The 18,869-nt window shown below is 44.9% G+C and overlaps 2 protein-coding genes across 2 annotated transcripts in view; both read right to left on the minus strand.

The window, feature by feature from the left end:
* Window positions 1–7,099: 7,099 nt before the first annotated feature.
* Window positions 7,100–9,712, minus strand: T265_00416 (hypothetical protein; the record flags this gene model as incomplete). The annotated part of the gene is made up of 3 exons (XM_009164189.1): window positions 7,100–7,265; window positions 9,071–9,166; window positions 9,690–9,712. 3 exons carry the CDS (start codon window positions 9,710–9,712, stop codon window positions 7,100–7,102), a joined length of 285 nt encoding a protein of 94 aa, XP_009162453.1.
* Window positions 9,713–12,172: 2,460 nt separating this feature from the next.
* Window positions 12,173–18,869, minus strand: part of T265_00417 (hypothetical protein) — a gene marked incomplete at both ends in the record, with an annotated part of 35,987 nt that continues 29,290 nt past the window's right edge. The window contains one exon of the mRNA XM_009164190.1: window positions 12,173–15,312. Within this exon, the coding sequence (XP_009162454.1) occupies window positions 13,811–15,312 (1,502 nt within the window). The remainder of the gene's footprint in view (window positions 15,313–18,869) is intronic.

Genomic DNA, 18,869 nt, shown 5'->3' on the forward strand with positions numbered 1-18,869 from the left:
CGCACGCAGTGTGGCTTTACTACGAGGCTATGACGCGCTGCATATTACGGGAGCATTGTCTGACCTTGATCAACGCTGACTCGCTCTGTCTTGGTTTGAAACAAGTCTGTGACGCGATGCCTATTGAAGGGGCGTTGTCTGTTTGGTCAGCATCTAGCGGAGCTGAGAGTCTCAGTAGACTTCGGGCATTCAGTAGTCACTTTCAGGAATCTGACCTTCCTGATAACTCGCTTTAGTAAAATTCGGTGCAATGATGGCTGAATCCACTTCTGTGCAGAACACATATTAAGCTTTGAACTCTCTGTCAGCTAAAATTATCATGACCAACGTGCTTGAAAGGTCCGGAGTGCTGTTAGCATCGTCACGCTAGGCAACCGAAAATTGCCCGGTTAGCATACTGGTTTCTTTATTAATCATGACGAGATTACACCTCTTCGGCATCCAGTCAAGCTAGTGGGCGAGGTACAGAATGTTCTGTATCGGCCAGCAGGTTACAAGTGAGCGTTAACTAATTTATCCAAGCCCTTGAATTAAAAGCGACATTATCGACCACTTAACTGGCAAAACTGGTGTGCCGCATGCGGATCGGTGCTGATTGATCTTGGAGATAGTCAGATACTGCTCCACAAAGACTCAAGACTGAGTAACCGCAATACTACTTGGAAAATGCGAACATAAGCCAAAAGAGCCTATCGATTTCCAACCGATCCAACCCAATATAGGCCGGGAAGGGAGGGCGGGACTGGAAGCAAGATTTCCGAAGGGCTATAAGAGGAGCCTTGCGGGCTAATTGACGGGTGTGTCAAGGCTACAGTAACTCCTTGGTTTAAATGTTGGTATATTGCGCGTACAGCGATGGCTGTTGCACGCACAATATATGAAACGCCGAAGAAATAAGACATGAACCTTGGTTTGATGATGCATTAGTCATATACAAATGAGCCATGATTAAAAAAAATTGAAAATTCTGATGCGAAAATCTGACCATGAGTAGTGAGGAAGGTTGACTCTGGCTTGTACCTCCAGATAAATGTACTGGTGACATAGCGTACAAAAAGAAAATTGAGACCTCAGTCATTGAGCTCGTTTTGTTGGCGCCTAGCTTCCATGTCATCCAAAGGAAGAACGAGGGCTGGGATACTGCCAGGTTGCCCAAGCCTAGACAGAGTAAATGGAGAGGCAGAGGTTGGGTTCAAACCACGGACCTTCCGGTCAGTAAATTCGCGTTCTGACCACCGAGCCATCTCGCCCCCTTCATTTTCGCAAATGGAAGATATCGTTTTCTGTATTTTGGAGGGAAGTCAGCTGGTCAATTCATATAACTGAATGTCAAATATCTTCCTCCTTCCAGATAGGTGCCTGGGATCTATAAACTTTCAGAATAAGGACAAGACGATATACATGCACATCTGATTGGAAACGTCTTGTAAGATGAGTTCAATCACAGTGTGACGCATTTCGAACCTGAGATCTACTATCATTCAGCCAAGGCATGTGCTTAATTTGAGATTATGTGAGGTTTACTAAACGGTGTACTGCGTTGTAATCAGTAACATTCGTTGCATTCCCTGGGAAGGTGGTTTCTTCGACCATCAGTCTACGGTTATTAAGATGGCGATTCTCGCCACTTATTTGTGACGAATCGCATGAAATTTCACCTTCCCGGATATTGTGCTTGGTGCTTCTTAAAACAGCGTTTCGTATATTAGGCAACTTGAGCTCGAGACTGCTCAGTGGTTATGACCCAATCTCTGCATCTCGACTGCTCCTGTCTGGACTTGGACAACCTGGCAGTATTCTGGCCTTCCTACTTCCTTCGGGTGGAATGGTAGCTAGCCACTGAAATGGTGCTACAGCGGAACCAACTTGTATATTGTACACGTTATACTGCATATTGCATGAATTCTGATGTAACTTGTCACCCAGGCGCAAGAGTGACTGTACTTTATGTTGGAACCCGAGAGCACCAGAAGTCTTCACTTAGCCAAGCTCATGTGGATCATGTTTGATTGGGTGTGCGCGTCCGTGGTGTTGATTTAGACAAGCGAAATCAGTCAGTGCAAGTCCGCGTGGAGACCACGTTCATGCCAACACTTTTATGGATGAGAGCTTGATGAGAGGTATGAAGCTAGGTTTCGATTTGCAGCAGCACTTGCCACAGTCTTCACACGCGGGACCACAAGTCTTTACTGTGTACTGCTTGAAACTGGTATCAGCCGGCTCGTGTTGTATATTGTAAGTAACCAGTAAGTTGAAACCAAACAGGGCGGTTTGCTGCACTCTGAGCTCACTCAGACTAACTTTCAGGTTACCATGGATTGACTGATTGATTGATTGATGATTGATTGTATTGATGGATGGATGGATGGATGGATGGATTGACTTGACAGTGTGTAGGCCAATTCTGTGATGAACTTATTGCTCCTCGGTCTTTTCTCACGTCAGCAGATGTATTTTTGCCATTAGGGACGTTGCTCCGGCATTAAGCTGATTTCGAAATCTGTCTTAAGCCTTTCAAAACCCAACTCAGTAGTCTTATTTATCAAAACACCATATCCGTTGCCATGATAAGACATTCTATAGACCAACCGCTTATTAGGATGTTCATGACTATGGATGAAGCGGGGGTGAGTGCACATAACACTGCTGTAAATTGTGGACCAGTGTTCTTGTTGGTGCACACAGATTTGGAGATTATGCGCCTGTAAACATTATGAAGATTTGTGTAGAAGACCATTTGAAGTACCACGTGAAAACATATGTGTGCGTGCATACCAAATTGAGTTCGGCTTATGGTGTATTTTGCTGTTCCTGCAGTCGGCCAAACAGTCCATTGGTGGACCTATGAGTACTCCTGTTGCAGTGCTACCTCGAAACGTTTGTTTTGGATGCATTAGTCATGTCTGTTGGTTGCACTCTCTCGGGCTTTATCAAATAGTATTTTAGTTGGCAAGTTTGTAGAATGCGTAGCCTTTCACAATAGGTTTATCATCACACTTTAGGAAAACACATTCACCTTGCATTGGTGATTAGGGTATGAGTGCATGGGAACGGGTACAGTTATTCACACGGATCAGCAGCACGTGATTCATGGTTCAGCACAAGCCAGTGTTGAACTTTTGATCATACTGAAATAACAAAAGTTCAGTAGCCTGATACGGTCTGCTTGTTTCCTCATATCCCTAAGTTATCTTCCATTGTTCAGTTCCAAGTTATGTGAAACAAGGTTCCACTGATCTAGAGCATCTGGGAAGTCTGGGAAACCATAAATACTTGGGTGTCGCAATGCACCTGTTGAGTTTGATGCTCCACTATTCCATCTAACGTAAGCTGTGTCCTTTCTGAAAGGGTGGTGTCTCCTAGTACCTTTGATTGAATATTTCTAAGTCCCCTTTAGGCACTTTGTAGATAACGAACTTACAAGAGTACAATCTGGTTCCACGGTGAAATCCACCGCTTTGTTGGCAAAGTCATGTGAATTCTAAATATATATATATATACATAATATAAATAAAAGATTTGTAAAAATATACATAAATATAAGACGTAAATCTGACCAAAAATCTGATCACACATGGGGTGTGGGATCTATTTCGTCAGTCTTACAGGGACATTTGCTTTATGGATCTTTGGTAGGCCATAAAACCGTGGTTAAATTGCACTTCGGAGGTATAATCGATACCACATACCTTTCCCTCAGTGGTGTATCACGGACCGGATACACCTACCAACTTCCTGTTAAGTATGAAAGTAATATTCCCATTATCGATCTACCAGTAAGGAACCTCACTTTGGTGTTGTTTGGCCTTCTGTATAAAGTCACCCTTGTTCATGACAGTGGTACATTACCCTTATCCGCTTTTGTAATCATATTGCCCACTTATTTTAGGGTATTTAACACTATGCGTTTCCTTGGTGCGATATTTTGAGTTCCTGGTTTGCAGAACTGGTATCACAAACGGTAGACCGCTTTCTTCCCCTAGCATAAATTAAATCCTGGTATAAAACCGTGAACAGAGCAGACGGTCATCATTGCCTTCATCACTTATATGGGTGGCAAAGAGGCCGTAGCTGTTGCCCAACGTTTTCATCAATTGCTCTTGTTCTGAGCTCATAAATAACTAGGATTTTCGGTGACAAATTGGCGGCCAAATATGAATGTCCGAAGGCAGTAACCGTGATTGTTGCGTTTCATGCGAATTTGCTCCCCTCTCACAAAAAGTCGAAGGAATGTCAAAATATCAAAGTTCTGTCAACCACATAGTGGTTTCAACAACCATGAAAGAATAACCGCAAAATTCCCATCCAAAAATGGGAATAAAAGGTTCTCTGAAGTGCCCCAGAGAGAACGGAATGTCCTGTGTCTTGTCAGTAGACTACTACCTTCAAAATGGGTGGTTATGGCGTTACTATGAGAGTTCATTCCACCCCTAGATTGCATTTTCATAGACTGTTTAAGACGAAACTTAATCACTTGGTGTTTCTTTTCTGCATACTAACACAGCTATGTACCAACGCAAAGACCATGGACGAGGAACTGAATCAACCCAAGGTAGTGTTGCAAAACTGTAGATATCACACGGGGTTTGTGCAGTGTCCTGGAAAACCCTTCCTCACGACCGTCACAATAAACCACAAATATGCTACCCAATGGAACAGTAAATTTGAGAAGTGTAGAAAAAGACTTGAACCCACACACAGTAGAAGTGTATTTTAAAGTGGATAACGCTGGACACTTCATCTGGTCAGATATAAGGACCTGACACCCAAAAAGAACACTATGGAATATATCTATAGGCTGAAGTGTCATAATCTCAACGGATTGTATATTGGCCGAACAAACCGTTAAAGACTTGGGCGAAGGAGGACGAAAACACGATCGTTACTTTACATCGAAGTCAACATGGGCGGCGCCATCGTGTTTCATTCCCTTACCAAGAACTAAGCAAATCACTTCGAAGAACCATAATTACTGTAACAGCCTGAATAGCTGGACCGAACGTCTTTATGCTGAATCTTTTCTCGGTAATGACCTAAATGCTTGTAAAAAGGTCGGTAATAATCCTAATTCTGCATGAATGACACTGATGCACTAGTGGCCATCGGATTATTAGTGACTAGTACGCCATATATTGTGTCAAGCATGAAGCGATGCACCAGGTAGAAGAATTAATGACAAAACTAGTAACCTGTCTATCCTAGGAACGAACACAGCACACGAGGTCCATAGAGCACGTTATTACCATTTATACTGGGACGCAGTCATTAGTCCAAATGAAATGTGCGCATGGAGTGGATGAATGCAAACGGATTTTGCTTATTTACGCAGACAGCTCGATAACTTTCAGGAAATCCGCTATTTCTCGGGAGTAAAGCGCAGAGCGAATTGGTTTCCCAGGCTGGACGACTTCTGTCTAATGGTTGGAAGCTATCAAACTACAGGAAGATATTGAAAAACTAGGAAATACATGACTATCCACTAATGGTCAGATTCCTGAGCTCGACACGTGTTGAAAAAAGCAAAATTCATTTGGAAGACGCGATGGTTACGTCGTTTTACAACACGGTCGACCAACCGTGATTGACCACCAAGTGACTGAGTGAGAAGTTCCGTCCTTCAGGAGCATGCGAAATCGCCAGTATCTGGTTTAAAATATCCTATTGATTTTATCTTGACCCAACACAGAATCATGAGAAATCGCTAAAAGTACGTTATCGGGGTGTGAAATGAGAAGAGCGGGCAGGCTGCGTGACATAAAGCAATGTATACCACATCTGATGAATCTAGCGGTTGGAGGCGTAATCACACTGACTGCGTCTTTGAAGTGGCTAGTTTAAAGTTAGACAAAGGTCAGTAGCACCTAACTTGGAGGATAGATACTGATGAGCAAGAGGTACAAACGAGTGCTCCAATGGTCCATTGTTCCAGACTCCCCGTAAGGCTAAAAAAGACCAATTTTTGGTATGACACACTAGTGCTTATGGATACAGAAAAACATGAAAAATGTCGCTTCATCGATCTGGACTGTGGATCGTCCAGGTTAGTGACTGCTCTCAGATGTTATGTGACCTGCGCTAATTAGGAGTTCGCAGTACCGACAGGATGAACTAACATAGGCTGGCTACAACACAGCAGCAACTCTCGGTATGAGGCAGATTGATTCGCTCCTATATACTTACTCCCGGCAGTCGATAGTTTCTTAAATGTCACACAAAAACAGAAAGTGGTTCCTATGCTGTTCGTTGGCGTATTTCGAGAAGCCAAAGGCAGCTTGAGTTCACTGTTTGCTGACATTCTACCGATTGAATTAGGATGTCAAATGGACATAATAACTTTGAGTAGAGCTACAAAACATATTTGTGTTTCGAGTACCCACATTCGTTTGGGGACCACAGCCAGGAATGGGATACTTTTTAAGGGGGTCTTACATAATCAAGTAAGTATCTCGGGATAGATTGTTGACATTGTTGAATCGCATGTGACCATGATGAGCTTCCGACAAGTGTCTACTGTTAGAACTGTGAGACCATAAGACGTAAAATATCTCCAAATATGTGTGCGAAGCAATAAAGCACGTACACGGAGGTTTCTATTCATATGAAGTGATAAATAAATCAGTCCATTCGGTCCCAGTTTTTCACCATTGAATGCCAACCACAGAGGACACTTCGTAACGCTGGATTGTTCAAGTGTACCAATCTACCTAAGCATGGCCAACATCGACAGAGCATAACAGTGCTATTTTTCAACAAGTCTAGTACCAACTAGCAATGAATATTAACTAAACGAGGGAATTGAATCTGAGCTAGTTTTGCGGGCCGCGTTAATCATAAAGGAAACTACTCACAAGGTTGCTGAAAACTCCTCGACAGCCCACGACCGGTTTCGCCCTTCTTGGAGCTCATTAGGTGGGGGCAGTCATCCGAGTTTCCGTCAACCTTATGTTCTACTTGAACCCAAATTGGACTGTTTTTGAGAAATACACTCATTTGCAAATCAATCTGGTTTTCCCGAGAGACTCAACTGTCGAAGAGTTTTCAGCAACCTTGTGAGTAGTTTCATTTATGAAAATATACTGCAATATTTCGAATATCGTTCCTACTGAAACATGAAGCGGCCTGTGTGCAGCACATTCAGTTGTAGAATATCATAAACGAGAGATTCAGTTAAATCTCTGGTGAAAACCAAATTGATTTGCAAATGAGTGTATTGATCGAAGTGACGTTTACTCGAAAATGGACTGCGTTGCAGATAGCACGCCTTGCTTCAAAGTAAACGGGGAGAATCATGACGAGCTCCGATTTCACATCGTTCGGATGCCGGCACCAACCGAACAGGTTGTTCAGTTTCAGTGAGCTCAGTTCACCCACACAAAGACCTTAGCCGGATAACTGATAGTGAACACCAGCGCCAGGCAGAAGGTGCAGTAGCAAGTAACAACACTCCTACAGTGTTCTTTGGGCAGTTCATGATGATAATAGCATCCAGCAAAGTTTCGATGCATTTGTTCTACATTTACCTCTGAGTGAACTTCCCCGTTTAGCCGTGGGCCTTCCAGATAAGCATAATTCCAGAGCCAGGAATTCTTATATCAAGCAACAACAGAGAAGGGGATATTTTATGGCCTGTTCACACTAATGGGGAAACAACCTGTCACAGGTGTAGCTAATTTGTTGGCCGACAGTTACTGATTCATCAGCAGAACAAATGCAGCTGAACACATTCAAGTGTCTCTCATGGCTTCTGACGTCTTGGTTGTGCCGTGGTACACTACCAGTGGAGGTCACCTCACGATTCAGATACCGAGAAATAGGACTAACTAGGTGAACCACTATCAGTCGTTGAATTTATACCAATGTTAATCTTCCTGTTCCAGAGAAGTGACGTAAACCAAATGAACCGATATAATCTTTCGAGGGATAGCGTTGGACCTGCGCTTATACAAATAGCAGGCCCTTTCGCAATTACCGTAGATGATGAGTCACACGGGTAGGTTACAGGTCATTCGTTGTCGTCGTAGCAACAAGTTGCGAGCGCTTCAGGGTTCGAAATATGTACACGTCCGAATGTTCGTGTAACCATGACAATGGGCGTCGCAAGTTGTCAATGCATGTGTCAGAAATCGGTGTCTATAGCCCAGGGATGGCTAAGGCAATGTAATCATAAAAGACTAAACTTCCCGAAACAGATCTCCATTACACTGGGTTTTACTTTGGATACTCCTGGCCTCGAGGTTTTTGTAGGTCACAATAGTGGTCCACTTGAAAAACTGCACCGTTAAAAAAATTCTCATGCTGACGGACTGGGCCTAATTTTTGGAAAATACAGTGTTTATGACCTCTCGAGGGTTTCTGATGAGGATCGCTGTCTGAGGGAAGGGCAATCCAAGACTGATACAGTTGAAATCAATAATTTTTTGATTGTTTAGTCCCAACTTCAGATAGTGATCTTGAAAATGCGAAGGCCTTAGGATACTTTGACGGGAATGACTTTGCTCCTTCAGGGTAGACAACAATGTGCGTTTCGGAGTCACCGATACTATCTGCGGGGTTCATTAAGGGTCATCAAACACCTAACGCCTTTTGCTAGCTTTGGCTCCCTCGCACGATTCCAATTTATGTATATTTTTGTTTGAGGACAACTGCGTTGGATTTTCACATTCTGAAGAGGGATTACAACACTCTCACTGACAGTTGAACCTCGCTTTTGCTTAACTATAGACGTTCAAAAATGCATGTGATTAATCAACATGTATCTTGAGTTCAGGTTGAATGATGCTTGACCGCGTTTTTAAACAAGGTTGACAAACTTGGATGACATACTTGCTGTGCGAACGGGCGTCTGCATGTAAAAGTTGAGGGGAAATAGCTCGCCCAAGTTTTTCAACTGCTCGACCAAGAAACCCAAAATGAGTTTCCTATATGTGGAGGCCTCCGTTCACTGGGCTGAACAACTCAGAACCATCTGTGTAAGAGGACTGAGGCCACTTTCTTTGGAAATGTGTGAAGTCTAAGTTTCCGGGACTCGAAAATACGTTTCAAGACGGTCAAACGACATCACTGCACATACTGGAGGCGGTAGGCTTCGAAGAAAAATGTTATGCAACACTCACAGCTGCCTAGAAGATGTGGCTGTCTTCCATAGGAGAGCTCTTGTCGTCCAAATCTTTGAAATATCAAGAAAAAATAAAGACTTCACACTGAACTTTGAGATCAGGTCGTCAGTGGGAAGGTTAAAAATGGCCGGATACCCGGGGACGACCACCTGTGGTACATTTCAATCATTGAGGTTGTCTTGACAGTTTGTTGGCGAATGAATTTCGAGTTCTTTCACAGAAAGCCTGTGACTTTCTAATAACGACCCAATCAGTCGTGTCTGGTCTGGAAAGCATAATGGAGAGTCTACATAACTGCTGTCTCGGCATCCGCCTTTTTTATTATATCAGCCCTGGCTACCAGCAATTTGGATACGCACGAATGCCGCTGACAGAAACCACCTTGTCGCGCAAGATCCACAATTCTGTCACACTTAAACCCGTTTGATGAGCTAATTGAGACTGAAGCCTTTAAAACAAGGTTTTTAGAGCCCAAGAATGATTTGCTAATGAAGCAACCGAACCCAGGTACTTTGGCGATCCTTTCGGTTCATTGGTGATCAAGGGATCCAAGTCCTACAATTGAAGAACTACCTGTGTGACAGAGCAGTTGTCATTCCCATGGATGACCCTTCTATGAATAAGTGTTTTAGACTTCGAAGTCGAATTCTGCTTTTGGAAACCCTTTGAAGTGTTAGCGCAGACTACCTCATCGCATAATGCCGATTTTGGCCAGAATTGCAAAAACACAATAATGGAGTGGGGGAGGATGAACAGCTAGTACGACATGCTTTTCGCGAAGGTGATTGTTGAAGGCACCGGTTCAGCTTCATCCAGTTGAGTGCTCAAATTGTCGACATGGTAATCACCAGCTGTTTCCACAATCACCACACACACTGAGTCAATCCGATCAGATCAAATCAGGGTATCGTGAGAGCATAACAGAGACTCCCTTACTCGTGACATCGAAACCCCTGGCTATTTGCTTTGGTTTGGGTAAACTTTGAACCTCTTATTCATCTCATGAATGCTCCTCGTGTTTTTTTATCCGGATGGACTACGCTTGTAAATTCAGCGCTGAGTGAAACCATTAGGCATACCAACTCGCCGGCTTCATTAGGTTAGGATTTTTCTAACCATACGTAAAAGGAAGGACTGATTTGTTTTCCAGACAACTGACTGATCCGGCCGTAGCTCCGCTCGCATAGGTCCTCAATTAACTCAGAAACGAAAAGTTCGCTAATGAATTCGTACATTAGATGTCCCATGAACATGCGTCATTGTTGCTGATGGTCGGCCACGAAATCAAATTCTGGTGCCACTACTCTACAAAACTGGCTTTTACCCAGGTATGAACCCTCACAGACGTTTGCCAGACTACCAGGTGAGGCAACCTGAGCTTCTTCATTTGTGAATTTAAGACGTGGACTAAATGGGAAAACAGTGTGCCTTCTTAAAGATGTCTGGCCTCACAGTGTTTGACGCCTATTGTTTGGATTCAGCGGAAATTGAAAGATTGACTAGTGCGGGACTTATGAAGTACTCCCAAATGTGGGGTCCCACGTCAAAGGTTTTTGACTGCATATCTAGCCGGATAAGCTGCACCAAAGTTGGGGCATTCACTGGTCGGGGAGCAACTATAATCACACTGTTCATTGGGCAGCTTACACTAAGCTGAAAACGAGACCAAAATATTGAGCTACAAATGTATCCTTTGAACTGAAACCAGGACACTATGGAGCCCGCGTTTTGGGAGGAGTGATCGGTGTAGCCGAAGGGAAGTTATTGAAAACACATTTACACTGTTTTTCATTGGCACCATCCAATGGATTCTATGAGTCCATTCCGAAAACTCACACATGCTCCAGTTAATTGTGAAGACAACTTTGCAAAATAATGTAAATGCACGGACAAACTGAAAGTAATCGGACAAAACTGTGCGTTGGGGAGCTAAAGGACTAGCTTAATTGGTAGCGTGCGCTTGAAGAAATCGATGCGACCAGGGAATTGAGTGGGGTATTTGTCTGGAGGTGAGTTCATATAGGTAAATAACCCGATTTCATGTAGTCATTCGTAATAAGTGATACCATGTACTTATTTCGTTTTTAAACCACTTAACGCACAGGCATACTTTGGTTCAGGGAGTTGCGAAGTTTGATCGTTGGTAGTTTTTCACAAAAATGTGACGAATTCAATCTACAAACATCTAAGGTACACTGAAACAGAGTTGTATACAAGTGGAGACGTGTCTGCGGTGACTGATCAGAGCTGCCACCGGCTAGTAAATAAACGAATATTTTGGCCACATGTTTGCGGATTCATCAGCCGGACTCCATCCAAAGGGTCTCCCTAAGAATGTCAGTCTAGAAGACAAGGTTCCGTGTTCGCCTGCTTTTTATCGTATTTTCGATACGACCAAACGAGCGAAGCTGTATATGCATGGCATCGTCTCCCATCCCACGTCCTTTGGGGATGAGGCTCACGACACAAAGGAAGCTATAACACAAACATGTAGACGTGACGTCTTGATGAAACCTTGAGGAGTTGATGTAGCAAGTTATATGACCGACCGTCGTTTTGATTTAGAGTACGAACGCATGGCCCACAGTCATGTGCACAGCCGCGATTGAGCGGTTATATTCGGACCCGTCTTCGAAGCTGAGAGTGACTGCAGCTAAATTTCCATCAGAAGCCATCCATAGTTGATCCAAACAAATGGATAAAACTTCCTCTTGGGCAACAGCACGTCACCGGTTAAAAAACTTGGGCGAGATGGTCTAAGTAGTGAGAGCGCGAATTTACTGACCGGAAGGCCCGTGGTTCGAACCCGACCTCTGCCTCTTGACTTCCTTTGTCTAGGCTTGGGCAACCTGGCAGTATCCCAGCCCTCGTGCAACCTTCGGGTGGTATGGCAGTTAAGCACCGAAAGGGTGCTACAGCTGGACGATTTCTTCTATTAGTGTTACCAAGCCTGATGGGTAAATAAGGCTCATCGCACCGACTCAATTTTCACACCCATAAACCACCGTATCTAAATCAAATCGAGGAGCTTGGTGGACATGAGAAATAAGTCACAGACCAAAGGATGCCATATTCATGATGCGCACGCGATACGAAAGCAACTAGTGACGCAAAAGAAAGTGAGAAACAATGGGTAATGCAGGATGCGGTGGATCTAAAAATAGGATGACCAAATAGCTGTGGAGATCGGGATAGTATGGAAGCGGGACGATACAGTGTGAGTGATAGTATGCGAAGGGTAATAAAGGATGGGTGCAATGCACAGCAACACTTGAGAGAAAGACTACTGGGTAGAACATCTCGCGTGAATTGTGAGAGATGAACACAGATGAACGGTAGCTTAGGTGACGCACTGAGTAAACATGATTATGGGGCATTTCAGAACGGAAAATCGGGAACGAGGATACATGGAAAGTCGGGAAGGGGTTGGAGGCAAACGACGAGTGGAACCTCAAGTAGTGAAGATACGGCCAAAATATGCGCACAAACAGTGAGAATGAAGGATGCAGACGTATCACACACGCACGAAATGAGACCGACGGAAACAGGGCAAAGTCATGTGGGGTAAGTCAGCGATTAAAGGTAGAAGGTCGAATTTGTGTGTGTGTGTGTGGGAGAATGAGTCGATCGAAAAAAAACAAATGATTGGTGCTTAGCAGATAAAACAAGGCGGAAATGATCATGGTTGGAAGCAAAGTGGGACGAGAAAAGCAACTATCCGGAACCGGCCCATAGGGGTATCACAGGTAGGTTGAACTAGGTAGGTAGGGAGTGGGACCGGTCGTCAAAGGCTGTTGCACTTTCGAGTCTCGAAACATGCAAAATAATGGACAATATTGTTTTCTACCACGTTGCACATGTTTTGGAATAACTAGACATAGTCTGATGATGACGATGCAAGGATGGGATGTATCCCGGTACAAAACTAACCCGGGGGAAGTATTTGCACGAGCTTAAGGCGCACTATGGGGCTGGGCAAAATAGAACATCTGGACTGTGGACAGAGCTGCGACACAACGGTTGCACAAGGCGGCTAGTAGTGCGCCTTTTCATAAAAACAGCAAAACAAAGCAGCAAAAACAGAAGCTGTGAAATCGATGAAAATAACCAAAATTGGAAGCGAAAGACACACATGAGTTGGGCAGTTGGTGTTTCGGTGAAAGAATAATGGGTGAGATGAAAGAGCAAAGGATGTGATCACACATGAAGGGACAGGCAAGTTCAAACTAGGTGTGCAGAGAGCAGAGGAATAGAGATTACGCTTGTCGATGAGTGACCCACGAAGCATAAATGTGATTGACTGTGATGAGCGCGAAAGGCGAACTAGGCTGAGAAAGAAACGGACGATTTCGGCATGCTGTGTGTGTGTGTGAGGGTTAGATGAGTCCGACTAAGGGGCGAGCAAATGAGCGAGTGGGGAATCAGATGTCGCTGAGCCACACAAGTTGGTTGTGATTGCTTGCTAGCGAAAATAGGTAGTCTTGAGTGACAAACAGAAAACTCATTCAGTCATAATGTCGTCCAAAGAAAGAGGCTGATGCAGACAAAGTAGTTGAACTGAGAGTGCGTAATGAAGAGTTGGACTGAGAGGAATTATAACACCTAGTGTGGGTTTGTAGTGTAGTAGGGAGGATGAAGTGAAGCTGACAATCCATGGGTTTGTTTTGAGACTAGCCCCAACTTGCGGTTGAACCTCAAGTCGATGACGGCGAAGACTTGGAGGATGACATAGGTTGGCGACTCAAACTCCACATATGGCCTCCGTTTGTTGTGGAACTGCAGTTGCCACCATTCGCTGTAGTGCTGTTTCCTTCGTGTTTCAACTTCAATGACAGAGCATTGTCGTTTATTCGATGCAAATATTCATGTCCAATGAGTGACTCGGTCGTTGATGGCGTTTCAGTTGGAATCGAGGGGACCAGATTCGGGGATAGCGAACGCGCATTGAGGATGGGTGATCGAGTGGGGCTTGAGATTCGACCGGGTTCACCGGATGGAAGCGAGGTGTACAAATCGACGCCGCAATCGGAAGTCTGTACAGTGGATGAGTTTTCACAAGTGACCGGTGGCAGACCGATCAGTGGGTCTAATGATTTTGTATCCTTGGCGAGAGAAGTGGAGAGCGACGACGAACAAACGGGACTACATGCATTGGCCTGCGGGTGCGCGAGTTGGACAGTAGTTGTAGATGAACACCGGGAGGAGTAGTGATGTTGATAGGCATTTGTCGATTGATGATACGTCTGACTGGGTGCACTGCCAGAGCCCATATTGCGCACGCCACGTAAATGACTGCCAACTTCAGTCGAGAAACCAGGTGATTGTGGACCACCCGAAACATAACCAGAGAGGGAACCACCCAAGTTGCTCAGTGGACTAGTTCCCATTGTGAAATGCCCATTATTCACGGCGTTTGACAGTGGAGAAGCACCCGCAGCACATCCTGTAAGACTGGACATGGAAATGAACCCATAAAGATTCAAGACATGCATAGCATTTGCAATTTCCTCGGTTGCAACATCCGAGTATCCAGCGGAGCGAAGAATATTGCGAACGACTTCCAGGCCGATTGTGGAGCCAGACGATGAACCAGAATTTACAGATGCTGGGGAACCGTAAGCCGGAGAACCCCCGGGCCCTAGATGAGTAGTGACTGACCCTAACAAACTCTGTGATGCGGGGTGAACGGGTTGTGAATGAGAATTCGAATGGTGCCCGGTCGCACCTCCTCGACCAGTCAAGGCACGACTCGTTGTGTGAGAGCTGAGAATAGAGGTGGCACGACCACCCGTGTTTCCGGGAGAGAACGGTGAAGCAGCACTCATGGCTGCCATGGCTGCAGCAAAAGCCGAGGGTGGACTGCTACCGAATACTGGTGCCGGTGTTGGGGTTGATCCCGTAGGACTGACTGATGAAAAAGAGCCCAGTTTTCCAGGCGGGAAACCGGTAGTGGTTGACCCAGGATTTGTCTGGCCACCGGCCATTAGTTGATCTGATCCGGCGCTGGGTAGGGAACAGTTGTTAATGCCAAAACTGGAGCCCAAGACCAGAGCGTATGGTGACCCCGTTGGGTACGCACTGGCGACGGGTCTGGGTACTTCTGCGTACGATATATTGGGACAGCTGGACGACTGTGGATCATCAGCTATTTTGAATAACAACTGCTTGACTGCCTCGAACGTCTGTGGAAGTTCGCCTGTAGTGTAAAAAGGTGAAGAAAGGAGTGGTTAGAAAATGTTGTAACATGAGTTACTGGTCTTACAGGATAAGGAATGCTGCAGATGCATCGACGAAGACCGTATACGACCAACAGTAACGGACAAAACTGAAAGATCTACCATGGTAGTTCTACACAGCAAATTGAACTGCGAAACTATCATTACTAGCAAGGACTACCGCCTTCATAACAAACCAGTCAGCGGTACAGATGGGCACCAACAAGACGATAGCCATAGGTCCACTTTACTTCAAATTTGATATGAATACACAACGACTGAAACGCTCCTGAAAGCCCAAGGGATAGTGCTGAAGGAAGAAAATCGATAGCTGCTGTGCCTTGTTTGTTGTACACTGAACGAGTGCGAGGACGCCGGTGTTTTTTTCATTTGGGATTCGACGAACAACAGAACAATTCCTGCCTTTACTTACTAACTATGCTGTTGTTTGCGGACAAACTGGCAAAAAATTATTCATTAGGCACCAATGAAGCTAGCATAGATCTGGTCCTAGCACTATTCTGTGGCTCCGTAGCTGGGTCTCTAACGCAATTAAATGGGACTTATAAAGCGCGAAAATCTGTGAACTACAAAGTAGTCGGTTTGCCATTAAGGTATTGCATACATCTCGAGAAGGTACGCCACTATCCTCCTAACAGTTGAGTTTTGAGTAGGTTCCGTTGACCGGGTAACCGATACATTATGGTATACGAAATTGTAATTAAGGGTAGATTAGAGTCCTGGGACATGGAGCACCGCATCGTATTCATAAAGGAAGTAAGCTGTTTGGTGTGACATAGGAACGACCTCCTGACGTCGGTCGGAACAGCATACTTTATTCAATACAGTTTGGTCAGAACTGATTTACGCGAATGATCGTACTCACTGACCACACATGTACCATTAAGATGGCCGGCACCTGCTTCATGTGCATTGAGAGATGCTGTGTTAACAGCACAAGCGTGTCACAATACGCCCAGACACATCAGTCAACCGTGATAAGCAGTAAAGAATACATGCATCCGACGGGAGACTCACTGTAGTAGAATAGTCATCAAAAGGCTACGGGTGATGCGCCACAGTGATACACAAGCTTACGTTGACCTCGAACAGCTATGAGGTCAACAACTGCTGACGGTACAAGGGTGGAATAAGCAACACGGCTGCTTTGTTCAGAAGCGTTCAAATAGGACGGGCTTCCAAGCTACGCACACTGAATGCAATGCACCTGGAAGTGAGCTATGAAGCAGGTGACACATGGGGGCGTATGCTGTCTACAAAACACCAAAAGAAGCCATTTTGTGAATGACCAACGTGTCTTCTTTAGTATAGCACCAAATGGACTCATTTGTTTTGGTCATTGTGATGTATCTGTATCATCTGTCTTCAGCATTTGACCTAGGCACACTCAGATTGCGCACGAGAACACACATTCCAGGCACACAAATGTCAAGCTCACACCATGACAGAGGTCATTTCCAGTTATTAACCACCAACAAAGGGACCCAAAAAATCTGTGATACGTTCAGCGAAAAAGGGATGATTCCCGAAAGTCTCCACGATCTACCTGGAGCTTCTCATAACTCAGCGACCTCCCGCTTTGTTCATAGCAAGAAAGATAACAAAGTTTAGGATGTGGTTTTCGCGCACTACACCAGGCAAAAATCAAGTTTGATGATAGAAGAAACAGAAAGAAGTTGAAAAATATTTAACAAATTGGTGGTCCGGGATTCGCACGTATGCATAATCGGTTGAGCAATGCTGAAGGAAAATCAGCATTCACGAATTTCAGCCAAATGCAGCCGGCGTAACGCGTATGACCAGTCGTTGGCACCACCAAGTGTGTTGTGGGTGACCCCCGGGTACTGTCCTGTGGACATAATAGCATACACACATTGTGATGGAGGGGTCAAGAGTAACGTAGCCCTCTGAAACTTTGGTTGTCATCTGTGCCAATGGCTCTGCCGATTATCGAACACTAACAGTGGAGATTCGAGACATTTAGAGAGTTCAGATTTATCACCTCTCAGAAGTTATCACCAACAAAGTAAATGTACATAAGGTCAACCCCCCTTTGTGTGGTCAAGGCATGTGTATGATTTAGTCCCTTAAGTGCATCGCAGTTGGGCTAACAATTTTGAACTATTGTACGAACGCCAGTGATCTTGTGGAACGTTTGATCTTACATACACGCACACTGAAAAACGGAAGACGTTCACAGACCTAACCGTTCAATATGTATGGCGGTCAATGGAATAAAGCAAACCACAGAATAACCTTTCCTTGGTCGACCTGCTCCAGTTCTGAACCCTTGTGAAAACGCGCAAGACCGCAGAGGAAAAAGGACGGAGGCCGAAGATTATTCGACTCCTTATAATCTCAAAAACCCCTCTGGGAAGAAACGGCCTAATGTCACAATACCATGTTCAGAAAGTCATTTCACTTATGACTGCCATGGCAGATGGGGTTACCGAACAGAACGGTGGAAGCATGCACAACTAAGTTGCATTAAACAGCCCATATTTTCACCCAATTTATGGCCCTGCGTGTCAGGAAAACGACAGTGCCCTAAAAACAAAGCGAGAATGTGCAAAAATGCTAATCGCACAGTCGATCGAGAAGAACCTAATAAAGTTCGCCACTTCCGGTCCCTGGTTGGGATGACAAACATTTTGTTCAAACAGGAAAACCTCAACTATATGGAGAAAGGCAATAATCGGTAAACTCAGTCGGGTTGACAAATGCCATCCCCCTAGCTGGACCTTGGGACTCAACGCATCAATTGTTCGTGACACTGACAGACCTGGCTCAATCACTAAGTCAGTGGATTCCTTGCAACCACATGATCGCGTTCGCTGCGCAGCTGTTCATTTTCCCGTTCCCTCAAGTAACTAGACCGTCTCAATACGGTCGGTCATGTCACTGACCTCAATGCTTGACCATATCTCACACGTTGTTCCGTCTCCTGATGACCTAAACGGTAGCAGCTGGAACCAATTTCCAACCATTCTTTCAGCGGTGACATCCTCCCATTACCTGGCTGCTATGCACGAAGGCTGAGACACCCTCAGGCTGCTCCAGCCTAGATGTACGGCAGTGAAGCATCAGTGCCAACACTGATGTTGCTGTCTTTGATGATTTGATGATCCAGCCTAGACAGCAACAGTCGAGATATCTAGGTTGAATTCGAAATGCAAAGTTTCCGGTAAGTTCGCGCTTTAACTACTGAGTTTTCTCGTGCTCGGTGGTACATGCTTCATAGCTGACACACTGAAGTGAATACCACCTGTTGGCAGCATTCTGCCACCATAATGTTGTACGCTATCAGTGGATAACTGGGAGTAGGGAGAGGGAAGGGATTAATGATGCACGAATTCACAGCCAAGTCTTTTAAGCCAAGCGTCAATTGCCAGCACCTTTCCCCGAACGGACAAACAGGCTCGTCAGCCGCTGGCGTGAATTTAGTGATAAGAGCGATGTAGTGAAGAACCTTGAGATCGATGCCTTTCCTACCGTTAATCGGTATCATTAACCCCAG

The sequence above is a fragment of the Opisthorchis viverrini genome (assembly GCF_000715545.1).
Source record: "Opisthorchis viverrini unplaced genomic scaffold opera_v5_4, whole genome shotgun sequence".
Lineage (NCBI taxonomy): Eukaryota > Metazoa > Platyhelminthes > Trematoda > Opisthorchiida > Opisthorchiidae > Opisthorchis > Opisthorchis viverrini.